The sequence below is a fragment of the Brachypodium distachyon genome, chromosome 2 (assembly GCF_000005505.3).
Source record: "Brachypodium distachyon strain Bd21 chromosome 2, Brachypodium_distachyon_v3.0, whole genome shotgun sequence".
In the NCBI taxonomy this organism is placed as follows: domain Eukaryota; kingdom Viridiplantae; phylum Streptophyta; class Magnoliopsida; order Poales; family Poaceae; genus Brachypodium; species Brachypodium distachyon.
In genome coordinates, this window is record NC_016132.3 from 44,355,917 (window position 1) to 44,378,499 (window position 22,583).

Here is a 22,583-nt window from a genome sequence, read left to right on the forward strand (position 1 = left end):
TGTTTAAGCTTTGTGTTAAATCAAATTTTCTAAAATTTGATCAAGTTTACAATCTATCAACCCATGTTTACAACTCTAAGTTAGTTTATTAAATTCGGTCAAAAAAAGTTAGTTTATTAAATTTGCCATAACATATACTCCCTCTATTCTTCAAATTAAGGCCTATATTGTTTCTTTTGACCGAGCGTTTGACCAAAGATTATTCTATCAACGTGTGATTTATGTGATATAAATCATAATCATAAACAAGTACTTTTGAATACAAATCCAATGATATCATTTTATTTCAAAAAAACATGTATTAATAACTAAATCGGTCAAAGGCTCGGTAAAAAAAAAAAGAATATACGTCCTAATTTAAGAAACGGAGGAGTATCATGGTATACTTAAATAGTGTTTTCAAGCGTCTAGCTTCCAACTTCCCGAAACTCCATTGGAGCAGTGCCAAACGCTTTGACTTCACAAAACCAAACTCAAGCGGTCCAATTCATTGTACAAAAATAAGAGCACTCTTCCAGAGATCCGTAGAATTAAAAAAAGTGGAGCATAGCGAATTTACCATAATTTTGCAACTGCCAAGTGAAAAACGGTTCAATGCGAGTCTATTTTTCTCCCCATCCCGATTCCTTCGCTCCCGTTCCACTCCCTATCCCCTTCTTCGGCCCACCTCGCCCGATGCCAGTACCCTAGCCGCTAGTGGCAGGGCCTTCCCTGCCGTCAGTCATCCTCCGTTAGCCACCCTACCCTCACCCTATCCACTCCGACGCCACCAAAGCCGCCGGGTCCCTACGACGGAAGCACCTGCCGGGATGACGGACCCAAGCGCCGTCCGCTTCCCCCGAGTTGGCCTCCTCCAGGCTCCAGATCGACAAGCCAGGTCCGGCGGCCTCCTCCTGCCCCGTTCTCCGGCGCAGGCGGCAGCATCAGAAAAATCTGCTTAGTACGTCCTCGTTCTGTTCCCCGGTCGCTGTACTATCAAAATCCATCGATTAAAAACAACGAAGGGGCAAACCGGCTGGGCTCATCTAATCTCTCTCAGCGACCTTCACATGCGCCTGCTCCCAGGCCGATGCATCTTCGGCTTATGGGCTTTCAGCCCAACAACAAAGCTGGAGCAGCACCGAACGTTAACTACTCCAACTCAGACGCTAGAATCGAGACGGGAAACTGGATCTGAGTTTTGGTGGAACAGGCTGCTCCGAACGCACCCTTAGAGGGAGAGCAAAGTTGGTCAACCGGCACAGCTAAGGTCCTCCACAATGTATGCCAAATAAAAGTGCCAAATAACTATTATCATTTGGCATCGTTTTTCACCGTTGTGAGGCCGGTGCTAAAGCCAAAATATTTAGAACCGGAGCATGTAGCTGTTCCGGTGCCAAATGCTTACTCGCAATAGAATAATACTTTTGGTTGTCTCTAATCTGCAGCGCCATGACCCAAAGAAACTTGAGTTGAATGGATGTTGCCGCTCCCTGCTCTTCAGTTATCATGCCGTTGCAATGACTAAAGAAAAATCCATGCAAAGAGAGGCAAGAAACAGAGGAGATTAGACGGAGGTGGATGTGCAGCTGACGCGAGCCTCTCTCGTAGCTCATCAGGCTTTTCTTTCTCCAACTGCTTGAGCTTTCTTTGGGCCGGATCTGCCTTGAGATTGAATGCATGTTCATGAAACTTTGGTGGACTGAGAGCTTGTCAAATGGAAAATCTATTTTTATGACATGCATGTGGTGATTTTGTATGCTTCGAACTGATTTGAAGGAGGGATTGGAAAGAAAAGTCATCTGTAGAGAACCACGGAGAAATGAGAAGTTGGGGAGTGACGGGAGAGAAGGGAGAAGAGATAGAACAGTGATTTTAAAACCATATTTTTACCACGGCGGGTCCCATCTAACTAGATAGTTGGCTTTAGAGAGTGAAAATAGCAATTTGGCACTACTGCCAAATACTGCCTTGTTGCCATATTTGGCTTTGGGAAGAAGTAATACAGCACTGCTTCTATACAGTGCTAACTAAAAAATGTTTTGAGGAATCGATTCTAGTACTTGCTCGGCTTGTAACTTGTGTTGATTTTGATGGGCCCAGCAAGAGAGACACAGAAAGTTGGATGAAGGTTACATGACTCTATTTTTTTATTCGGTTGGTGGGCTCCACAAGTGAGTCTAGTATGTTGGAGCAGCTTTTCTTCCTTAGCACCCATTGTCTGAAAATTTTCTAGCGAAGCCCACGTTGATCATGCTCTTAGTTGATGTTGCACTCGAATAGATGTTAGTACAATAGTACTCTTTATGTTTTTATATAAATTAGTCAAACTTTAAAAGATTTAACTTGAAAGAAAACTAAAACATCCGTAAAAACGAAAGTAGTAACAATCATAAGGAGTACGCAATGAGCTCAGGATAGAATATGTAGATTTTTGGACTGCATAGTTTTACCATTGGGAAAAAAATCAGTTTGAAACAATCGTTAGGGTGAAACTGCGCGGCATACTATGTTACCGTACATACACGTGCGGTGACCACGAAATTCTCATTGTAAGAATGTTTCCATCTGATATTTTTCCCTTACCTTCAGCTATTGTGTCCCACACGATATCAAGAAGAAGAAGAGGTAACAAATATACCAGGTTTTTATATAACGAAAATCAAGACTGAAGAATGCAAAAAATAATCAGAAAATCAACATTTTTTTTATGAATCACAAATAATTCAAAATATCAGGAACTATGAACAAGAGTTGCAAGCACCACATTAATACTTGATGTTCCTTTTATTTTACATGACTAGATATACGAAAATGGATACACAATAGTTATATATTTTTTGAATTTCCTACTCCCTCCGATCCATATTACTTATCGAAATATTACATGTATCTGGACACTTTTTAAACATAGATACATTTATATTTGGGCAAATTTGAGACAAATAATATGGGTCGGAGGGAGTATTTCTTTCTACGATATTCAGAAATTATTTGTGTGCGCATCTTAGTTTCCAAATTTTCAATCCCGATGTATGTTCAAAGTTCATAACTTGTCGTCCTATAACTTAGATCAATGTATTTTGTGTTTTGTGTATTTTTCGCTTGATTTTAAGAATATTTTTGCTTGATTTACATTTTCTATTTTTCTTATTTTTATTGATAAAGGCTGTTAAGAATATTAAAATATTTTGATCCAAGCAAATGGATACATAACCGATTAGTACGGACATATGCAATTTACAATTCAAGTAGGAGTTACATCCAAACAGAAATTGGAATTGGCTCTTCTCTTTGATTCCAACTATCAATTCCATGGGCATACAAACAGTAGTATTGAATTGGAAGCTCAATTCCATTTCCCCTCAGATTTGATATTGAATGCCCAATTTAATTTCTTGGTTGAATATCTATATCCAAACAAAGCCTTATGGAAATCTTTACTTGGACAATATCTGTCTGGTGAAAAATGGACTTCTTCCTACAAATGGTGACTGCAAAGAAGCTACATAGCCGCCCCCCCACCCCAGGGACCAGGCCAGCCCCCGGCCCACCCTAAGAATTGGAATTTTTACCTAAATCACTGCATAGCCTTTGCAATTTAACCATAAAAGCTTCATATTTTTACGTTTCGCCCCCCTTAATAAATCATCTCTTTTATTATGGCCCTACCTATACTCTTTTCCTGGCTCTGCACCTGTATATCAGAACACCATGCCCATGCCAAATTCGCTTTCATAGCTTTTAGAAAAAGCACAGCGAATAAACAGGGCACAAATGTCATACCACACCTTGGACACCATCATCACAAATACACAATCCATCTCTATACTAAACTGAAGGTGAGAAGCATCGTCATGATTACACATTTCCAAAGCACATGAAGCGCGATACATTCCTCTTGGCACACTAAGCCAAAGATCATCATTTCACAAGGTAGTATACAATGATAAGATCTTGCTCTGTACCACACAATAACAACGCAAGCATGTACATTATTTAAGCAGTGCACAAAGGTAAGGGCAAACAGAAGTGATCTTGAGCAAAGTCCAGTGATCTAGGACGTGCCCACCACATGATGCTCGATCACACGAAAAGTGGACTGCTATGTCACAAACGGCAAAAGCAAGGCAGGCAACAAAATGCATCATCGAAAGCTTCCTCCCACGATTCAACCACACCGTGCTACCAGAAATTAAGCATCAGAATCCCACGAAACATATCCTTTTGGCGCCTGCACAAAAAGGCAAAAGCAGGATACCTTCCTTGCCTTCCACACCCACACAAAGCCAATCCAGTAACAATGATGACAAATTGGCAGCAGCTTGCTTAAGGCCATAGATATACGTGATGCCTTCAGAATTTACTATTTTTGTATGGATTTACTGTCACCACCGCATCATTGGCCAGCTCTAATTATCCAAGTCATCTACGCCAAGTTTCTTTGCCTCCATCTTGAGGAACTTCAGGTATCTAACAGCTTCCTCCAAGACAGCAGGAGTATCCAATTGGTCTGCACCAGGGATTACTCCCCTAAGAACTGTGATCATCTTTCTCATACTCTCATGAGTAACATCTTCCATTGATCCATGGATGCCTGAACTCTTTTCGGAAGAATACCTCATTTTCTTAGAGTTGAGTGTTGAAGATGAATCAAGGGAAACACTCTCGAAGGCGTAAGGAGTGCGTCCCGTACTCACAACATCATCGTTGTCACTTTCTTCACTGGAGCTGAGCAGAGCGTCGATTTCTCTTGTGTCCTCCTTGAAAGACGATGAATTTTCTTCCAGGTTGCCATTGTCTTGGCCACAACTTCTGCAAACGGCTTGGTCATATGAAGGGAAAGCGTTGATGTTTGCAGCGTTGAGCTTGTTCGCCAAGGTCGGATGATACATGATGCGCCCTTTGTCCTCATTGTGATCAAATATGATGAAATTTCTTGGGAACACCTTAGAAGGTTGAAACTCAAATCCACCAAGTGGGTTTGGGAGTTGAGGAACTGTCATGCCTGCAGGAACACCAAAGGCAGGTGAAACAGAAGCCCTGGAGCTGCATTGACCACCCAAAGGTCCGTTTTTCATACAACCGTTTGCTTCATCTCCATAAGCAAAGGAGGGGTTACCAGTGAAAGCTGTCGGATCCCTCTGCATGGGTCAATAGCGGATACTGGACAATGATGCAGTTAAGTACGGACTCCTACCCGATTTGATGCAGTAGCTACACTGCACCAAAACAATGAAAATTCTACACTAGGTTTGCAGCTCACAACAACGCGAAGGCTTAGTATGTCCTACCACAGGTAGTTGTCATCACGACTCAACTGCTTTTGTTGCTGCAGCTTTATAACAAACGAAAGCTAGAGTAGCAGATATGAGAGCTAAACGTGTTCCTCTGGTTAGACTACGTGACAGGCTTAAGCAGTTGACGGAAGTACTCAGCCTGCAATGTTACAAGAAATTGTCAAAATACAAACAACAGACATAAAAAAATAGGTGTAAGAAATGTGCAAAACTGACTACACGGATAATTTCAAAAAGGTCATGCAAAACAAACTACTGTAGTAAAATGTGAGGAACTGATGACGAGATAGATAAAAATATATTACCAGATAAATTGCTTATGGTTTATCAGTAACAATGTTGTACCTCGAGCAAAAGCAATTAAATAGATTGATGAAAGACATCTTCCTGTATTACTCTAGTATATCACGGTTTTAACCTTCAGTATTTTATAAACACATCTCAAAACCCAACTATTTTAGCTATTAATTCCATAACGGGAATATCTCTCGTTGATATTTACAAATGAGACCTTTTGCTACTGCATCAAGGTTGCTGTGAAATCTCAAATGAATTACCATAAACTTGTAGCTACGAAAATCAGATCTGATTATATTGTTTCTCTTATATAGGAGTATAATATATATATATGACTATGTTTCGTATCAGAAATAGTATTCTCTGTGAGAATAAACAAAGATCTCACCTGGCACACTTGCATCAACTGATAGCAAGCAAAGATTCTCACGCTCATTACTATTGTTCCAACTTCCTTCACAACGCGGAATCTCCTAAGCTCTGTCTTAACATACATTCTCAACCTTTTCACACCCAGTGAATCAATTACAGAGAACCACCAAAAGGGAAAACCAGTGTTCTGTAAATGCAGCAGCTTACCTGAAAATCAATACCAAATTAACAAATCAGATTGCATTCAATAGTAAGAAATTATCTGACGAGTGACACAGAGAGTCCTGAGATTCCAAAGTAGCATACACAATCACTCGGAAAAATGCAGCAAGGTGAACACACTTTCGGCTACTGTATTTCGTCGAATACATGGGAGTCCACGGCATACTGCTGCTCAATGATGAAGTTCTGTTATATTCCTTTTGACTGCAGATCTGTTATCAGTAATGAGAATTAGCACTAACAAAGAGACAGGAGAGGTTGTCCTGACATGAAACTGTAAGAATACATTTACTCAGACATGAATTTGACTGTGCACCCTATTCATCGATGCTACCACTAACCATGCTATTAATCATAATTACCAAAAATCCATTTGAATTCTTGTGAGAAAACCAAATAATCAATATAAATTTCCCAAGGGCAGGATACTGTAGACACTTTTTTTAAAGGGAGAGTACACTTATCTAATACAACACCTAGTGTGTTCAGTTACCTGGATAATCACACCATGTTCAGCAAAAAAAAGTAAAGGCTATAATTCATCGAAGATCAGACTCCTATTTTCTCCTTGACAGTTAAAAGCACTGTTAGCGGCCATATTCGCCACCGTAAGAAGACACTATTCATCCAAAGATTCAAACTTCACAGTTCTTGCACGACCAAGCCCCACGATGTACAACCGCCAGGACGAGAACAACAGGACTACAGGAGCAAGAGAGGTCCAGGAAGCCAAGTATCAGAATCAGAGAACTTACAAACAGATCAAGAGCAATAGGGCGATCGCGAGGCGGGTTTTGACGAGGATGGGCTAAATTATTCGCCGCGGAGATCAGAGCCGGATCTTGGAGGCGATCCCGAGGTGGCGACCTGGAGAGGTTCGTGCAGCCGCACCAAGGAAAGGAGAGGGTTTTGGGGGTGAAGACTCGTGAGACCGAAGAGGAGAGGACAATAGCAGACAAAAAATGGACTCTAGAAGGCACAGCACAATGTCACAAAGCAGGAGAGATCGGGGGCTTGCAGCTCATGGCTCTCGAGTTTATAGGCCCAAGGCGGATCTTTAACCCCCCCCCCCCCCCCCCCCACCCTTTCCCCTCCCATCCGAAGTGCTATTGCTTTTGTAGCTTTGCCCTCCTTTCCTGGTGTCTGTTTCGTGGGGGTGTGTGTGATCATGAGCCTCACGCCGTAACCTCTGATTTATGACTCATGTAAACTTGTAAAGCAAAATGCGTGTACGGTCAAAAAGAATGTGAAGATAATGCACCAGCAGGTGGAAGGAGAACCCATTCATATAGATCCATCTGGAATATAAAGAATATAAAGCTGAAAGGGAAGATGGAGTAACAACACTCTCGTTGGTATCGGCCAGCTGCTAGTATCTACTATCTCTATATCAGCTAGTGTTTGACGCGACTTCCTCTAAAGAAACACTATCCATCCATCCATACATATACGTACACCGCTCGTTGGTCCAATCCAAGTCCAAGGCCCTTTTTATTAATGGGGGGCTGATCGGCGTGCGAGGGTCGGGTCAGTTGTTTCCGGGAGGCAGAGCATTCGTTTCCTCGCCGAGAGCGACATGGCGCCTAACTTTTATCTCCGTTGGTGATCCGGTGTTGACTCTCTCGGCTCGACCTGAACCTTCTCCACCTCGATTGCCGGCAGGTCGTCGGCTGTGTGTGAGCGATGGGCGTTTCTGCAGTCGGCACCTGCATATATCTATCTGCCCAGGTACTGCAAACATTCCACCTGAGGGTTGCTGTCGGCAGCAGGAACACATGTGCATCGCAAATTGAGAAAACAGAGCATGCCTTGGAGGTGATACAGTCGATCGACAGGACTGGAGTCCAGAGGCATCCATCACTCTGGACTTGTTTTCTCGGGCTATCAGTCTGGAACTTGATTAGGTTCATTTGGACGCCTGGCAACTACAAGTGCTCTGGCTGTCTAATCGTGTGATAAGATATTGAGACGGGGATGGCCTGGATTGGTCTGTCTGCTTAGTGTAATTTTAGTGTTGACATTCAGGGGCTAATTAATCTGAGGCCTTTTTTTAGGAAAATTAATCTGAGGCCTTTGTTTCACAACCTTGTGACTAAAGCGCCTATATGCATAATGGTATGCATAAACACTGAGGGGTTATTTGGCGGCCTTTTATGATAAAGTTCTGATATGTTTTTTTTTTTGAGCTCAGAGTTCTGATATGTCAACCTCCTTGTCCCGGCTTGGGGATACTGGGCCCTAATATTACAGAAATGTTATGAAAAAAAGGGTTTGCTTTTTAACCTCCTCGTTCGGGCCGGGGGATACTGGGCCATTATAGTATGGGCTATCTGCCTGCTCCAAGTCACCCTTCTGTTTTCCTCGTACGATAGGCCTTGGACGAGCGCGCGGCCCATCTCTTTCCTTCGCTGTCTGTCGTCTTTCCTTTTACCCCAAGTCCCAACTTCTCCGCCGCCCTTCTGCTGTCCTGCGTGGCTGCTTATGCGCAACGGCACGGCACGGGCGGCGATATGATCCGCATCCGCGCGCCGGCGCCGACGCCGAGTCGCCGACGGCCAGAACACGCGCATACCGCATACAAGGTACGCACGCACGCGCTTGCCTCATACTCCAGTGTCGTGTTCGCCCGTGCCGCCGCCCTCGGTCGGTTCCGTCATCTCCCCCGGTGGCGAAAGCGATTAGTAATTAGTTAACGGAAAATAGCGTGTCTAGTCTGTAAAATGTGTAAGCGGGGTTGGCGAGCTTCGTATTTTAAAAGGTCTTTACAACAATTATTATTGACCAATCAGTTTCAATTTTTATTTTATTTTTTGAAAGGGAAGAATCCTCTTTCATTTGAATAAGCATGGATCAATGGATGATGACCTTGGATAGCACTACTACTGTCTACTATCAATATTTAATCGGATAGCCACCTCCGTTCAAAGCAGTTATTGATTGGGTAGGTATACCTGCAATACTGTCCTCACTAGCGACTGACGGATTGAGCGAGCGAGCCGAGGACAAAGCAATGGGCGGTGGCACTAGCGCCGCCGGGGTGGCGTTGCTCCGCGATGCCTCGCCGTGGACCCTGCTCGCTGGTGCCGCCGCAGTGGCCATCTTGTGCTGCGCCGTCCAGATACTGGAGTGGGCCTGGTGGGCTCCGAGGCGCATGGACCGGTCCCTGAGGGCCCAGGGCCTCAGGGGCACCCAGTACCGATTCTTCAGAGGCGACCTTAAGGAGGAACAGCGGCTCATGGCGGCAGCCTTGTCCAGGCCCGTACCCATGGACCGGGCCCACGACATCGTCTCGCGCGTCGCCCCTCTCCTCCACCGTGTCATGGAAGAGCATGGTATATTACAGCCTGCTTTGTGCCTCTGTGTATATCAAACTTCAAGAACTATCTTCTGCTTTTCTTCTAAGTATAAGCCCAAATGATCCGCGGAAGTTGTCCTTAACTTGTTGTGCAGTATAGCGGTTCATATCCTATCCTACAATTCTCTGATTCTGTCAGATCATTTTGGTCATACTAGTACAAAACCGATATGATTATTACCTAGGATCCATGACTTTGAGGCTAGCTCCTCGTGGTTAAATCTTAAATGGACTCCTTGTGCTATGATTGAGTTTTGATATAGATATTAAATTGGATTTACATAATTGTTGGAATTATGGTTCGTGTATTCTTATCCAGTGATGGTTGATGAAAATGCAGGTAAACTTTCATTCACATGGTTTGGGCCATGCCCGAGAATTATAATTACTGATCCTGAGCTGGTCCGAGAAGTTTTGTCAAATAAATTTGGCCACTTTGAGAAAACGAAGCTAGCTCGACTTTCGAAGTTGCTTGTCGGGGGACTGGCAGTTCTTGATGGTGAAAAATGGATCAAACATAGAAGGATCATGAATCCGGCCTTTCATGCAGAAAAGCTAAAGGTATTGCTATTATGTACGAAAGGAACTCACGCATAAACAATGTGACTTTGTTGTATTCAGTTTTTGAATTGCATAAGTTAAATGAGGTTTGCTTCGGTATACACCCCTTAAAAGGATTACGACTTTTGATGCAGATTAATGGTTGAGATTACAACTTAACCCTTTGGTTAAGAGGGTTACACTCTTTTTCCTGCACTAGAACTACTTCCAGTTAGAACCTAAGCCTATTCCATTCCCTAAAAAAAGTAATCATCTGTTATGTTTAGATCAATTTGATCATCTCGTTTCCCCTCAAAACTTTCTTCCCCTGATCAATCACTGCATTATAAAAAGTGCCCTGCCGACGGTCATTGCCTTCGGAACAATTTATAATTTCTCGCTCGAATAAGCAATGCACATCGATTTTATCTGCATGCGTTCACATGATTACATTTAGTAGAGAGAGAGAGAGGGACGGAGGGATAAGAGGCAGTTGGTAGCCCCCAATTACTCATCTAATCTTGATAATATTTAAACAATTAACCATATCGAAACTACACTTTTAAAGTGATTAAGGGGGGTGTGCCGAAGCACAGCTCAAGTTAAATTAGTCATACCGATGTTTCTGTTGCTTACCATCATCTTCTGTAATTATTCTGTAAACAGGTCGAGCTAATTTAGCGTTAAAGATCTATTTGGTTGAGTTGAAAATTTCGAAATTCTTTTTCCTGACTTGCTGACCATTCTCTTCAAACTGATTGCAGCGGATGCTGCCAGCATTCTCCGCATCTTGCAGTGAACTAATTGGTAAATGGGAAAACTTGTTTGCAGTTTCCCATGGAGGAATCCAGCTAGATGTTTGGTCTGAGTTCCAAAATTTATCTGGAGATGTCATTTCAAGAGCTGCATTCGGTGTTAGCCACCAAGAGGGCTGTAGAATTTTCCTACTCCAAGCCGAGCAAGCTGAACGCCTTGTTCAATCATTCTGGACTTGTTACATCCCTGGCTACTCGTATGACTGCCCTCTTATTACTGTCCCAATATTTTCTCTAGTTTCAGTACTTCTTGCTTATCAAAACTCCTATCTATTATTTATCCATTTTCATCCCTAAAGCTGATATTTAGTTGCAAAATGCTCAGTCTTTTGCCAACAGAAAACAACAGAAGGATGAAAGCTATAAATAAAGAAATCAAGGCGATTCTAAGGGGCATAATAGAGAAGAGACAGAAGTCTATGCAGAGTGGAGAAACTAACGAAGATGATCTTCTTGGCTTGCTACTAGAGTCAAATATGGATTATAGTGATTCTGATGGCAAATTGAGCAAGGGGATGACTGTTGAAGATGTGATTGGTGAATGTAAACTGTTCTACTTCGCAGGAATGGAGACAACCGCGGTACTGCTCACATGGACAGTGGTTGTACTAAGCATGCACCCGGAGTGGCAGGATCGTGCCAGGGAGGAGGTTCTGCACGTCTTTGGGCAGAGCAAACCAGATTTAAATGGCCTTAACCGCCTAAAAGTTGTGAGTAGTAATTAGTTTTCTTACCAGATCAGTTACACTTCTGCATAAAAACCTTTCTGTTTGATTGTGACATTCTTTGGCCAAATTGTAACAGGTTACCATGATACTTAATGAGGTGCTGCGTCTGTACCCACCGGTTGTGCAGATAAACCGCCGAACGAACAAGAAGATAGAGCTCAGAGGCGTCATGTACCCTCAGGGCGTGATGCTTGCTCTACCCCTCATTTGCATCCACCGTGATCCCAGCGTCTGGGGGAATGATGCTGACAAGTTCAACCCTGGGAGGTTCTCTGAGGGCGTGCCCAAGGCCTGCAGGGAAACTGGGGCCTTCTTCCCCTTCAGCTGGGGGCCACGGACCTGCATCGGCCAGAACTTTGCGCTGCTTGAGGCCAAGGTGGCTATCAGCATGATCCTTCAGCGCTACGTTTTTGAACTCATGCCAACTTATGTGCATGCACCCTACACCGTCCTGGCACTGCACCCGCAGCACACTGTTCCTGTTAGGCTGCACCGGCGATGATTGATAATCACATCTATTTTAGATGCATCAGTCTGGTACCAAAGAAAGTAAATTTGCTGCACAGAGGTGACAGGATAGAGGGTTATTAGTGAACTAGTCTTTATTTACCCAATGCAGTGTATCTTGTAGGATCATCTACAACATAAATGCATACTCTGCTTATTTGAGTTCAAAGTAAATATTTTGAACTGGATACATTTTGACTAGATATTGCACGCTTCTCTCTGGCCAGTATGAGTGGCAATGTGGCATGGTCAGAGTTTCTTTAGCTTAATTTGAGAACCGTGTTGTGGTTGGAGGCTTAACACAGTGCGCGGTGCATGCGCGTAGGATGGCGAGAGCTCAAAGTAGAAGTTCTGAAGGATCGTGACTAAAGCAATCTTGGCTTCAAGTAATGCAAAGTTCTGGCCAATGCAGATCCGAGGACCCATTCCAAATGGAAAGAAGGTACCCTGTTCCTTTGATGCCTTGGAGACACCTTCAGAAAATCTCTCTGGGTTGAATTTGCTCGCATCATTTCCCCAAATATCTGGATCATGTTGAATGAAGATAGTGGGCAATAAAAGGTCCACTCCTGCTGGATATTTGATGCCCCCGAGCTCAACTTCCTTGTATGTTCTTCGGGTAAGTAAGCTGACCGGTGGATACAGCCGAAGAACCTCGTATAGAATCATTTTTACCTGCAAAAACAAAAGAAAAAAAATCAAGATTAGAACAAAATGTACTCCATACATAATGATCAGAATGTTCAAAATCATAGTTGTTTTCAAAAATCGAGATTAAGTCTAGCTGTTCGTCACCAATCAAAATCACTTTTTACATAATGATTAGAATATTTCTTTCACAAAAATGTGCAGTGCAATGCCTCAACCAAGCGTAAGATGAAAATAGTATGATTGCTTTAGCATCAAAGAACATTTTCCAGAGTTTCAGCATGTTGCTGTCGTATATTTGGCATTTGTACTCAGGGTACTGAGCCATGAATTCAATTTTAATGGTATAAAGGGATCAACTTTATGAAACTCAAACCGTCAAATCATATTTGGAAGTAGAAGAAAACCAAGTAAAAGAAAAGAAAACAATAAGTAAAGAAAAGAAAGCATTTTGGAAATACCTGCATCCTCACTCATGTCTTTATGCATATGAACAAGTTTCAGAAATAGAAATGCTTCTGAGCTTCTGATTTTCATTCCTAAATGTATTTTTGTTAGGCAATGAAGCTAGTGTATTAGTTCTTGATCAGTTCTCACACAATTTCCAGAGCACTTCTATCACTAAAAGCAACAAATGGTGCATTTAGAGTTTGTTGCTTGGTTACAAACAACTGCTTGCGATTGGCTACAATCCCTGTTCGTTTAAGTTCTTCTGTAAGGGTATTAGTGTTTTTTCCTTTTCTTTTCTGTACCGCTCTTTGTGGGATCTCCTGGGTACCCTTCAATATAAAAATCTGCACACTGTAGCCTGTAGGTACATATCCTACAGTATTAGGGTTAAAAAATGGTTCATTTGATGATAGCATAGAACCTTAATTTTTATACTTACAATCTTCAGATGGCTCAAGCTACCAAAATCTGGCGCGGTTCTTCCCAGGTGATGAAAAACTTCTTCTCTTGCCAACTCTTGCCAGTCTTGGTGCATGCTTAACACGATTATTGTCCAAGTGAGCAAGATTGATGTTGTTTCCATACCTGCTACGTGAAATACCTTGCATTCCTCAATTATATCTTCTGTAGTCATCCCTAGGTTAGCTTTCCCATTTGATTGCCTCATATTTGACTCCACCAATAAGCTGAGCAAGTCACCATCGCCAGTTTCACATGTTCTACCATTTCTGTCCCTCTTTCTAACCATTCGATGCAGAATTTGGGAAATCTCTCGGTTAATTTCTTTCATCCTTCTGTTGTTTTTGGTTGGCAAGAGCCTGCACATTTTGCACAAATGTTATCATGTGTTCTTGTTGGCTACATTGCAACTAAGAACATAGGAAATAGAATAATTGCATTCTTTTTTTTTTTGAGGGAAAGGACGGCCGATTATTATTGCATTCTTGTTTCTGTTTGATTTATTTTGTCAACTTCTTTAGTTCCCTGCTCCACTTGAGCAGTGCATTTTAGCACCTCAAAGTCATAATTAAAGTTATGATGAACATATTCCTCAAACACGAAAGATCCTTTCTGAACTTGTAACTTTCCTAAAAGTGCTGTAAGCTTAACACAAGCATCTGTATAAGAGCAATAACTATTATATTGATATGTAGAAACATGGATGTGTTTGTCTTTGTCAAATGCCTTGCAGTACTATTCTAAAGAAATATAAATTTGCTGTTATGCCAGAAGAGAACAGACCAATAGCCTGGGATGAAAACCGTTTGAAAAGCTATCATTATACATTTGATTTGCTCTTCTTGTAGCTGAAAAATTCTCTTCCCTTGCTAATAGCTGCTACCGAAAGCAGTTCTTGAGATGACGTCTCCTGTAAGGTTTCGGAACTCTGGCCCAACGTCTAACTCTGAGAATCCTTCAGAGGTCACTGAATTCTGCCATCTAGCAATCATTTCTTTGCAACAGGTGGAAAATACTGGCAGCATCCTCTATGAGTGAAAAGCCACTATTAGAGAGTTCATTGTGGAATGTGTGACATGTCATAAGTCCTAATTAAGAATGAAGTACTTCATGGAAAATAAACTTCAGTTCACGGAGTACCTTGATTTTCTCCTGGTGAAAGGCAGGATTGAGAATTTTCCGACGCTTTGCCCATTCCTCACCTTCTTTCGTTATAATGCCATCCGCTAACAACCTTGAGACACGTGGAAACTTTTTTGGGGCGAACTTACTAGACTTGCTAGATAGAACCTGTCTTACTAATTCCGGGTCTTGGATCATCACCCTTGGCGTGGGGCCAGACCAAGTGAACGACATTTTCCCTGCAGTTAGTTGAGTTATGTAAATCCACAAAGGGCACTAGACACTAGTGGAAGAACCGAGTTTAGGAGGTCATCTTGCCTAAATGCATTGCAATGTGATATTCCTAATGTCAAGCAGTCAGGCACAAAATGTCGCAGTTGTAAGCGCCGTGACACCACATGTTTCCTTTACAAAATGTGTTGTGTATTTGATTGTATGGAGAGAAAACAATTGTCATGTCGCTCTTGCATGAAGCATTTCCATCTTTTCGTTGCTCCTACGTGCCAAGTGTGTCATCCTGGACGTAGAATCAGTGATTTTGTTCTCTTCAAGTGCATCATAGATTGTCGTACACTCAAGATAATTTCCAGTGTCATATTCAGGCTATGTCATATATATGTGTTCCCATTTCTTCATTTGCTGTGAACCCGTAATGTTAAGAAGGCAAGGGGCCGGGGTGCTTTTATTCTGTCCGAATGCATTTTATATTACTGTACTCTAACTCAGGATAATTTATAATGCAATGTTCAGGTTAACTCTAATGCAATGTGTTAGCTTGGCTTTCGGCCCGCCAAAAGAATTGGGCAGCTGCTGCTGCGGACCTGCACTGGGTGCAAACGTGTCCGGGTAGAAGAAGCAACGGCTTTCAAGAGCAGTAGCAGCAGCAGTTTGGAGAGAAGGATAAATTAGTAGGTGAGCAAAACACTCTGCTGGAAGTGGATGTATGGTCGATCGAGTTTATTGGGAAGATCGATTTTATGCTTTCTGAAATCCTTGGGTACACAGGCTGGGGAAGATGTTGTTTTCCATTATCTAAAAGTATAGTTTACTTTATGTTTTTACCGCAAAAAAAAAGTATAGTTTACTGAATTTAGTATATAAAAGGCCGCATAGGCGGTTGCTCGATACCCGTTTCTTATGCAAAAAATCTGGGTAGGTGATTCAGAAGTGCAAAATCCATGTGTTCAACACTCTAAGCCGTTTTATGTTTTGAAACCAGTACTTCGATCCAAATAATTTGGTAGATACTCCCTCCATTCTTAAATATAAGAAGTCATGTTTTTGTCCTAAGTCGAACTCGTTAAACTTTCACCAAACTTATAGAAAAATAGTCCAAATTCATTTGATAAGATCCATCGTGATACATATTCTTACAATTATTTATTTCATATTATAGGTGTTCGTGTGTAGGCCTAGCTGCATTAGTAGATTTTTTTCATATATAATAAAGGTGTTCGTGTGTAGGCCTAGCTGCATTAGTAGATTTTTTTCATATATAATAAATTAATGTGTGACACGACCTATCATTGCAAACAAGTGATTGACCGGTTCAGCTTTATGGTTTTTTTTATATAAATATGTGATCTGTATACCACGCATGAGTTGTCTCAGATAGGGCCATGGTCTCGCAGGTGACTTGGCCTGACCATGCAAAATAAAATATCAGCTCAAACAATCAAGTTTGATGCAAATACGCATCGACCAATCGGGCTCACGTTGTTAACTTAAAATTGTGTAGTACCATCTAAAATCACATAAAAAAAGCTGTGACATATTCAAAACACGATATAATTTTATACTTAGTGTTTGATAACTTAATTCTACTTTCTAGATGTACGTTTTTAGCTAATCTACCTTTATAAAGACCAATCTCCAATCTTTAACTGATTGTATATGTGTAGTCAGGTTTATTAATTATGTGTTCCAATCGTGCTCATGATCCGCTGTGATGCAAGTCTTTTTTTTTTTGAGAACTAAGGTTTAGCAAGTTTTAATTTCTTGTGTTTATATACTTGCCTAACAACACATAGAAATGGCACACACACCTATCATTAATTTGATGCTCTTAAAATAATATAACAACAATACCGTGAGTTAAAATATTTCCTCCGATTCATATTAATTGTCTCAAATTTGTCTAAAAATGAATGTATTTATGCTTAAAAAGTGTCTAGATACATGTAATATTTCGAGAACTAATATGAATCCAAGGAATTACTGAAGTTGTTAAAAATGTTTTGGGCAATCGCGATAGTCATGGCAAAGGTGACAGTGGAACAGAGCAATAAAAAGGAAAACAATAACATCGTCCATGTTGTTACTTTACCGTGCTCCTTCATGGTGTGGTGGAGGATGGGCAAGACGCGGGGCCCGATGTCGTGGGAGCCGATGGGCAGCGGCCTCGACCAGGCCTCCCGGTTCGCCCGCCAAGAGGCGGTACCGCGTGCCCCTGATCCCCTGCGACCGCAGGATCCGGCCCAGCCTCCACGGCCTCCACCAGGCCCATTCCAGCGTCCAGGCCGCCAGCAACAGCACCGCCACGGCAGCCACCGCGCCGGCCAGGCTCCAAGGGAAAGGTCTCGCCCATCATAGTAAGCACAGCTCTACAACGTGACCCCTCAAAAAAGAAAAAAAAAAGCTCTACAACTTGAAATCTTCTATTTTTCCTCCAAAAATCATAAGATCGAAAGAGGGTCTTAATATAGGAGACGTTATGCCGGAGGAAATGTCTAGTACGGAGTACTCCGTGCACAGGCATTTTTCAGTCTCCTCTCAAGTCAAGTCTTGCCTCGAGTGGCCGGCGCGGCACGGCGCTGTGAAGCCTGTGAGGCATCGGCTCTACTTGCCCGTTGTTTGTTTGCTATCCACATATCTATGAGGAATTTTGTGCAAAACGAAGCTGTACTACTGTAGTAGCTGGAAAAAGCTCGTCGCGCTGCAGTCGGTCCCTTCCCCCCGTCGACTGTTCGCTGCGCAAATGCGGCATTGGCCGTTGGCCAGCCTTCCCGGGCAAAGGGCTAAATCGCGGAGTTGGAGGCGTTTGAGAACGAATGGCAACGTGTACATGGGCTGAACAATAAACACGGTAATTCTTGTTTAGTTGTTTGGACTTGGGGAAACAAAACATCTGCATGCTGACATTTTGTCCTAAAAATAGAGCTATACCAGACATTTTTTGAAAATCGGTGCCGCTGTTAGGAGGATGCAGAAGCTATGTAGTCACAGAATTTCCAGTGCTATCTTCTCTTTTCTGCGGCGTTATGAAAGGAGTTCCTTTGAATGACAGTTGCAATAGTATCATGAACTGAACCAAACGACCGGTTCAACTGAAACAACTCTTTGCATTCATTTACTTCTTACAAAAAAAAAGACATAACATGTAAACAGGGTGCTCTGTTTATTCAGCTCAAACTTTAAATATACATGGCGTGTAAGTAAAATTCGCTATAGTGTCGATGGCCAAGATGTGAAGCATGATCATATTTTCTTCATCCTGATTGGAGCACCATGCTGCGGGTGGAGGGTTATCACGGTGTAAGGCGCATGTGTATAGGACGGCGAGAGCTCGAAGGAGAAGCGCTGGAGGATGGTGCTCAGAGCCATCTTGGCTTCCAACAATGCAAAGTTCTGGCCGATGCAGATCCGAGGACCTCCTCCAAACGGGAAGAACGCGCCTGGATGCTTCGCCGCATTTGAGATACCGTCAGAAAACCTCTTTGGATTGAATTCGCCCGCGTCTTTTCCCCATAGATTGGGATCGTGGTGGATAAACAGAAGGGGCAACATAAGGTTCACTCCTGCCGGATATTTGATGCCGCCCAGCTCCATTTCCTTGTATGTTCTTCTGGTAAGAAAGACTACCGGTGGATACAACCTAAGAACCTCGTATAGAATCATTGTTACCTACAAAACAATACAAAAGATCAAGATTATCGCTCCGATCATTCTAGATTTAAAAACATCACATGTTACTGTTTTGCTCCATTGAAATCCCTTTGATGCCACAATCAGAGATTCATGTGTAGAATTTTCAATGGTACGCAAATCTGATTTTATATTCTTGGTTCCTTGTTTTGTCACTTTGATGAAGTGGGGATTAATTTTATTTTATGTTTATCCTGCAGCCTATGCATTCGGTAAACATAGAATATCAATTTCATACTTACGATCTTCAGGCGACCCAAGTTCTCAAAATCTGGTGTGGTTCTTCCAAAGTGGTGCAACACTTCCTCCCTTGCCTGATCTTGCCACTCTGGGTGCATGCTTAGCAGAATTAGTGTCCATGTGAGCAACACTGATGTTGTCTCCATTCCTGCAAAGTAAAATAGCTTGCACTCCTCAATTATATCTTCAGTACTCATTCCTAGAGCTGCTTTCCCATTTGATTCCCGCATATTTGACTCCACCAGTAATCCTAGCAAGTCATCGCTGCTAGCTTCACCATTTTTAATAGCTCTGTCTTTTTTTCCAATTATTCCTCGCAGAATTGTGCGGATCTCACGATCAATTGCTCTCATCCTTCTGTTGTTTTTAGTTGGTAAGAACCTGCAAATTTTCTGATTTGTCATGACAGAGAAAAATATATATCTTAATTGCTACTGTTTAAATGCAAAGAGAAGACAGCAGTTGCTTTCATTAGTCTACTATTTTCTTTCCTGGTTCCATTTGAGCAATGTAACTTAGCACCTCTACCGGGATTTAAACTGTATGTGCCTAGAATACCCATTTTTCGTCCAAAATCGGAGATCATATATACACTACTGACTACTCCATTTGGTAGAAGTGATCTGAGCTTGTTATGTAGTATGATACGGAGTATTTTTTTTTTCTAAAATGAGGAAGACCCTGGCCTCATGTAGGTGTGTTTGCCAAATCGCTGAAAGTACAAGTCCAAAGAAAAAAACCTGTTGTGCAAGAAGGAAAGAACATACCAATAGCCTGGGATAAATAGCGTCTGAAAAGCTTGTATTAGGCGTTCAGCTAGCTCTTCTTGCAACTGGAATATTTTCATCCCCTCCTGGTAATTGCTACCGAATGCTGTTCTTGAGATGACATCTCCAGTAAGATTCTGGAACTCAGGCCAGACGTCAATCTCAGATAATCCTTTGGAGGACAATGAATTCTCCCATCTCGCAATCATTTCTTCGCAACAGATAGAAAAAACTGGCAGCATCCTCTGTGAATGAAACAATACTATTAGTCCATGTAGAGTGTGCATTATCATGCCGCGATTTAAAATGAGAAAATAGTGAAAGCCACAAGAAAACTTCATTGAACAACCACCTTTATCTTCTCATGGTGGAAGGCGGGATTGAGGATTCTGCGGTGCTTTGCCCACTTCTCGCCTTCATGATTTACAACCCCGTCGGCTAGCAGCTTCCCGATGCGGCTACTCTTTGGTTTGCCATAGTGTCCAAACTTGTTGGACAAAATTTCTCTCACTAATTCGGGGTCTGGAATCATCACCCTTGGTGTTGGGCCAAACCAAGTGAATGATACTTTCCCTGCATTTGTAAATCGATCCTTTTGTTACATACATGGCAGACAAATATCACGTTTAGAGTTCGCGATTTACTCCTGTGCACTAATTGCCCACAGATATCCCACGTATAATATGCTGCTTCTTTGCCGAACACCCAAGAAAAAAGTTCAGAGCACCCGTGTTTCTTTCAATAGAAGTTCAGAACCTATGCGTTTCAGAACAAGTTCAGATATATTGTGAACTGTAAAAGACAGCAACGCAAGTTAATTTCTAGCCTAATGCATGCTCTGCTCTTACAACCTCACGATTAGCCCAGGCGTCACAAAAAATATCTCACCACCCATTCTGCACCACAAAAATGAAAGGGAAGAATATCTGGATGGGGGCGCAGCGAGAGAGAAATTACCGTTCTCCTTAACGGTTTTGCAGAACATGGGCTGCACGCGAGGGATGATGTCGTGGGAGCCGAGCGGCAGGGGCTTGGACCGGGCCTCTTTGTTCAGCCGGACGTTCTCCGTCACGTCGCCGGTGAAGAGGCGGTACCGGGTGCCCCGTAGGCCCTGGGCCTGCAGGGCCCGGCCCAGCCGCCGGGGGGTCCACCATGCCCACTCCAGAATACAGGCGGCCAGCGATAGAAGCACCACGGCCGCCGCCGCACCCGCAAGGCTCCACGGGGATGCCTCGCTCAGCATCAGCAGAGCTTGGGTCGCCATCGGCGCAGGGTATGAGAGGAGAGGAAAGGCTTAGGTGCTGTAGGAGCCGTGAGATCGTACCACGGACTAATATAGGCCGGATGACTTGACACGTATGCTGCTTGCTCACTGCTCAATGCCTTCCCTTTTCTTCTTGCGGGTAACATTCTCTTTCGGTCTTTCCTTGGCGAAGAAGGGCACTGCAGAAGAAACGCGTATCTCCATTTGAGTGCACTCAGATCTCATATAGTCGGATATCAATATTTTTCCCGTTCTAAAATCATCTGAACATTCATTTTCGTCGGAAGGTTCTTTCAAAAACAAAAGGTCATCATATATAATATTCCCTCCGCTTTTAAATTCTTGTCATGACTTTTGTATTAGAACCACGACAAATAGAGGGAGTATTTGACAAGTATCCATTGTGTAAAGTTTGGTATTCTTTATAAAAAAACATTGCCATCCAGACATTAAAAATTGTTTTTTTCTACTCATGATAGTTGTGGTCGTATTTTTACTAAGTATTACTGTACCAACATATTTCACGGTCACGGCTCAAGGCTCAAGTGACTGTCTTCATTTTTTGAAATACCAAACATCAGAGTATACTAAGCACCCGTTACATAACAATTCCTCCGTTCAACAAAAGATGTTTCAACTTTGACGAAATTTAAATGCATCTGTACACTAAGTCATGTCTAGATACTGTTAGACATTTTGCATCAATAGGATTAACATGTCGATTCACCGGTCAGCACTAGAGTACAAATACAGTAAAGATTAGAGGTAGATTCATACAGGAAGATGCCATGGTCATAGTTGCAGTAGATCTTGCCGTCTGACAGAGATGGCGGCATCCCTCTGGACTGTACTGGAGTGGACGTAGTGGTCGTCGGCGGCGGGGGGCCCGAAACCAGAGTTGTTAGTGCCCCCGATTAGGGCACGATTACTGCAGGGTTAAGGCCATAAACGTCGGTTTATGACCCTCCCCTCATCTAATCCCTAAATCAACGTCTTTCTAATTGAAGGCGTGATCTATGGCATTTATTCCACCTAAGTCAACGTCCCTCTAATTGAGGGCGTGATCTATGGCATTTGTTGTTGTTCTAAAAAACAACAAGAGTAAGAGGTGTCAATGTTCGATGGCACAAGTGCGAGAATTGTATTTAGGGTGTGTACGCTGGCCTTATAGCGAAGGTCGCCGTACACTTGGATAAGTTGACACGTCGATATTTTTGAATAGGTTCAGTCGACCCTGCGGGCATGACTTAGTCCTATGTTAGGAGAGGCTTCGAGGGGGTCGTTAGCCGGGTGTTTGTGCCGAACTCGTCTTCCCAAATCACCTATGGCGAGAAATCTCTAGGGGCTGCCTCGGACTTGGGTCGAACTTGTCTTCCCAAGTAGCGAGGTTGGGATACCCTCGTGACTCTAACCCGATCTCTCTACTTCGAGTCGAGGCTGTACTAGACGGTCCGGAACCTCGAAACTAGGCTTCCTAAGTCGCGTCCCCGAGGTCGAGTCGAGACTAGGCTCGACCCAAGCACTCGAGAGCGGGTTCCTTAGGTTGCTCTAGCCCTCTCCCTTTTGATCTTATTCCAATGGAGAGTGAATGTTA

The 22,583-nt window shown here is 42.8% G+C and overlaps 3 protein-coding genes, 1 long non-coding RNA gene and 1 pseudogene across 4 annotated transcripts; 2 read left to right on the forward strand and 3 right to left on the reverse strand.

Moving 5' to 3' along the window:
* Positions 1 to 3,816: 3,816 nt before the first annotated feature.
* On the reverse strand, positions 3,817 to 7,230 carry LOC100839093 (transcription factor bHLH144). Its single transcript, XM_003569348.4, has 4 exons — positions 6,926 to 7,230; positions 6,255 to 6,382; positions 5,965 to 6,155; positions 3,817 to 5,418 (listed from the first exon to the last, which is right to left on the reverse strand). Exon 4 carries the CDS (start codon positions 5,127 to 5,129, stop codon positions 4,392 to 4,394), a length of 738 nt encoding a protein of 245 aa, XP_003569396.1. The 5' UTR covers positions 5,130 to 5,418; positions 5,965 to 6,155; positions 6,255 to 6,382; positions 6,926 to 7,230; the 3' UTR covers positions 3,817 to 4,391.
* Positions 7,231 to 8,619: 1,389 nt separating this feature from the next.
* On the forward strand, positions 8,620 to 12,303 carry LOC100826339 (cytochrome P450 72A13). Its single transcript, XM_003566859.4, has 6 exons — positions 8,620 to 8,752; positions 9,116 to 9,502; positions 9,866 to 10,086; positions 10,830 to 11,077; positions 11,206 to 11,590; positions 11,685 to 12,303. The coding sequence occupies exons 2-6, from the start codon at positions 9,181 to 9,183 to the stop codon at positions 12,108 to 12,110; spliced, it is 1,602 nt and encodes a 533-aa protein (XP_003566907.1). The 5' UTR covers positions 8,620 to 8,752; positions 9,116 to 9,180; the 3' UTR covers positions 12,111 to 12,303.
* On the reverse strand, positions 12,250 to 17,569 carry LOC100826651 (annotated as a pseudogene).
* LOC112270786 lies at positions 12,595 to 15,941 on the forward strand. The gene is made up of 3 exons (XR_002963138.1): positions 12,595 to 12,734; positions 13,662 to 13,700; positions 15,545 to 15,941. It is a non-coding gene; the product is annotated as an uncharacterized LOC112270786 (long non-coding RNA).
* A 522-nt stretch (positions 17,570 to 18,091) lies between the features above and the next one.
* On the reverse strand, positions 18,092 to 21,051 carry LOC100839399 (cytochrome P450 72A15). The gene is made up of 5 exons (XM_003569349.4): positions 20,683 to 21,051; positions 20,078 to 20,298; positions 19,726 to 19,970; positions 18,961 to 19,339; positions 18,092 to 18,697 (listed from the first exon to the last, which is right to left on the reverse strand). Exons 1-5 carry the CDS (start codon positions 20,987 to 20,989, stop codon positions 18,272 to 18,274), a joined length of 1,578 nt encoding a protein of 525 aa, XP_003569397.1. The 5' UTR covers positions 20,990 to 21,051; the 3' UTR covers positions 18,092 to 18,271.
* Positions 21,052 to 22,583: the final 1,532 nt, after the last annotated feature.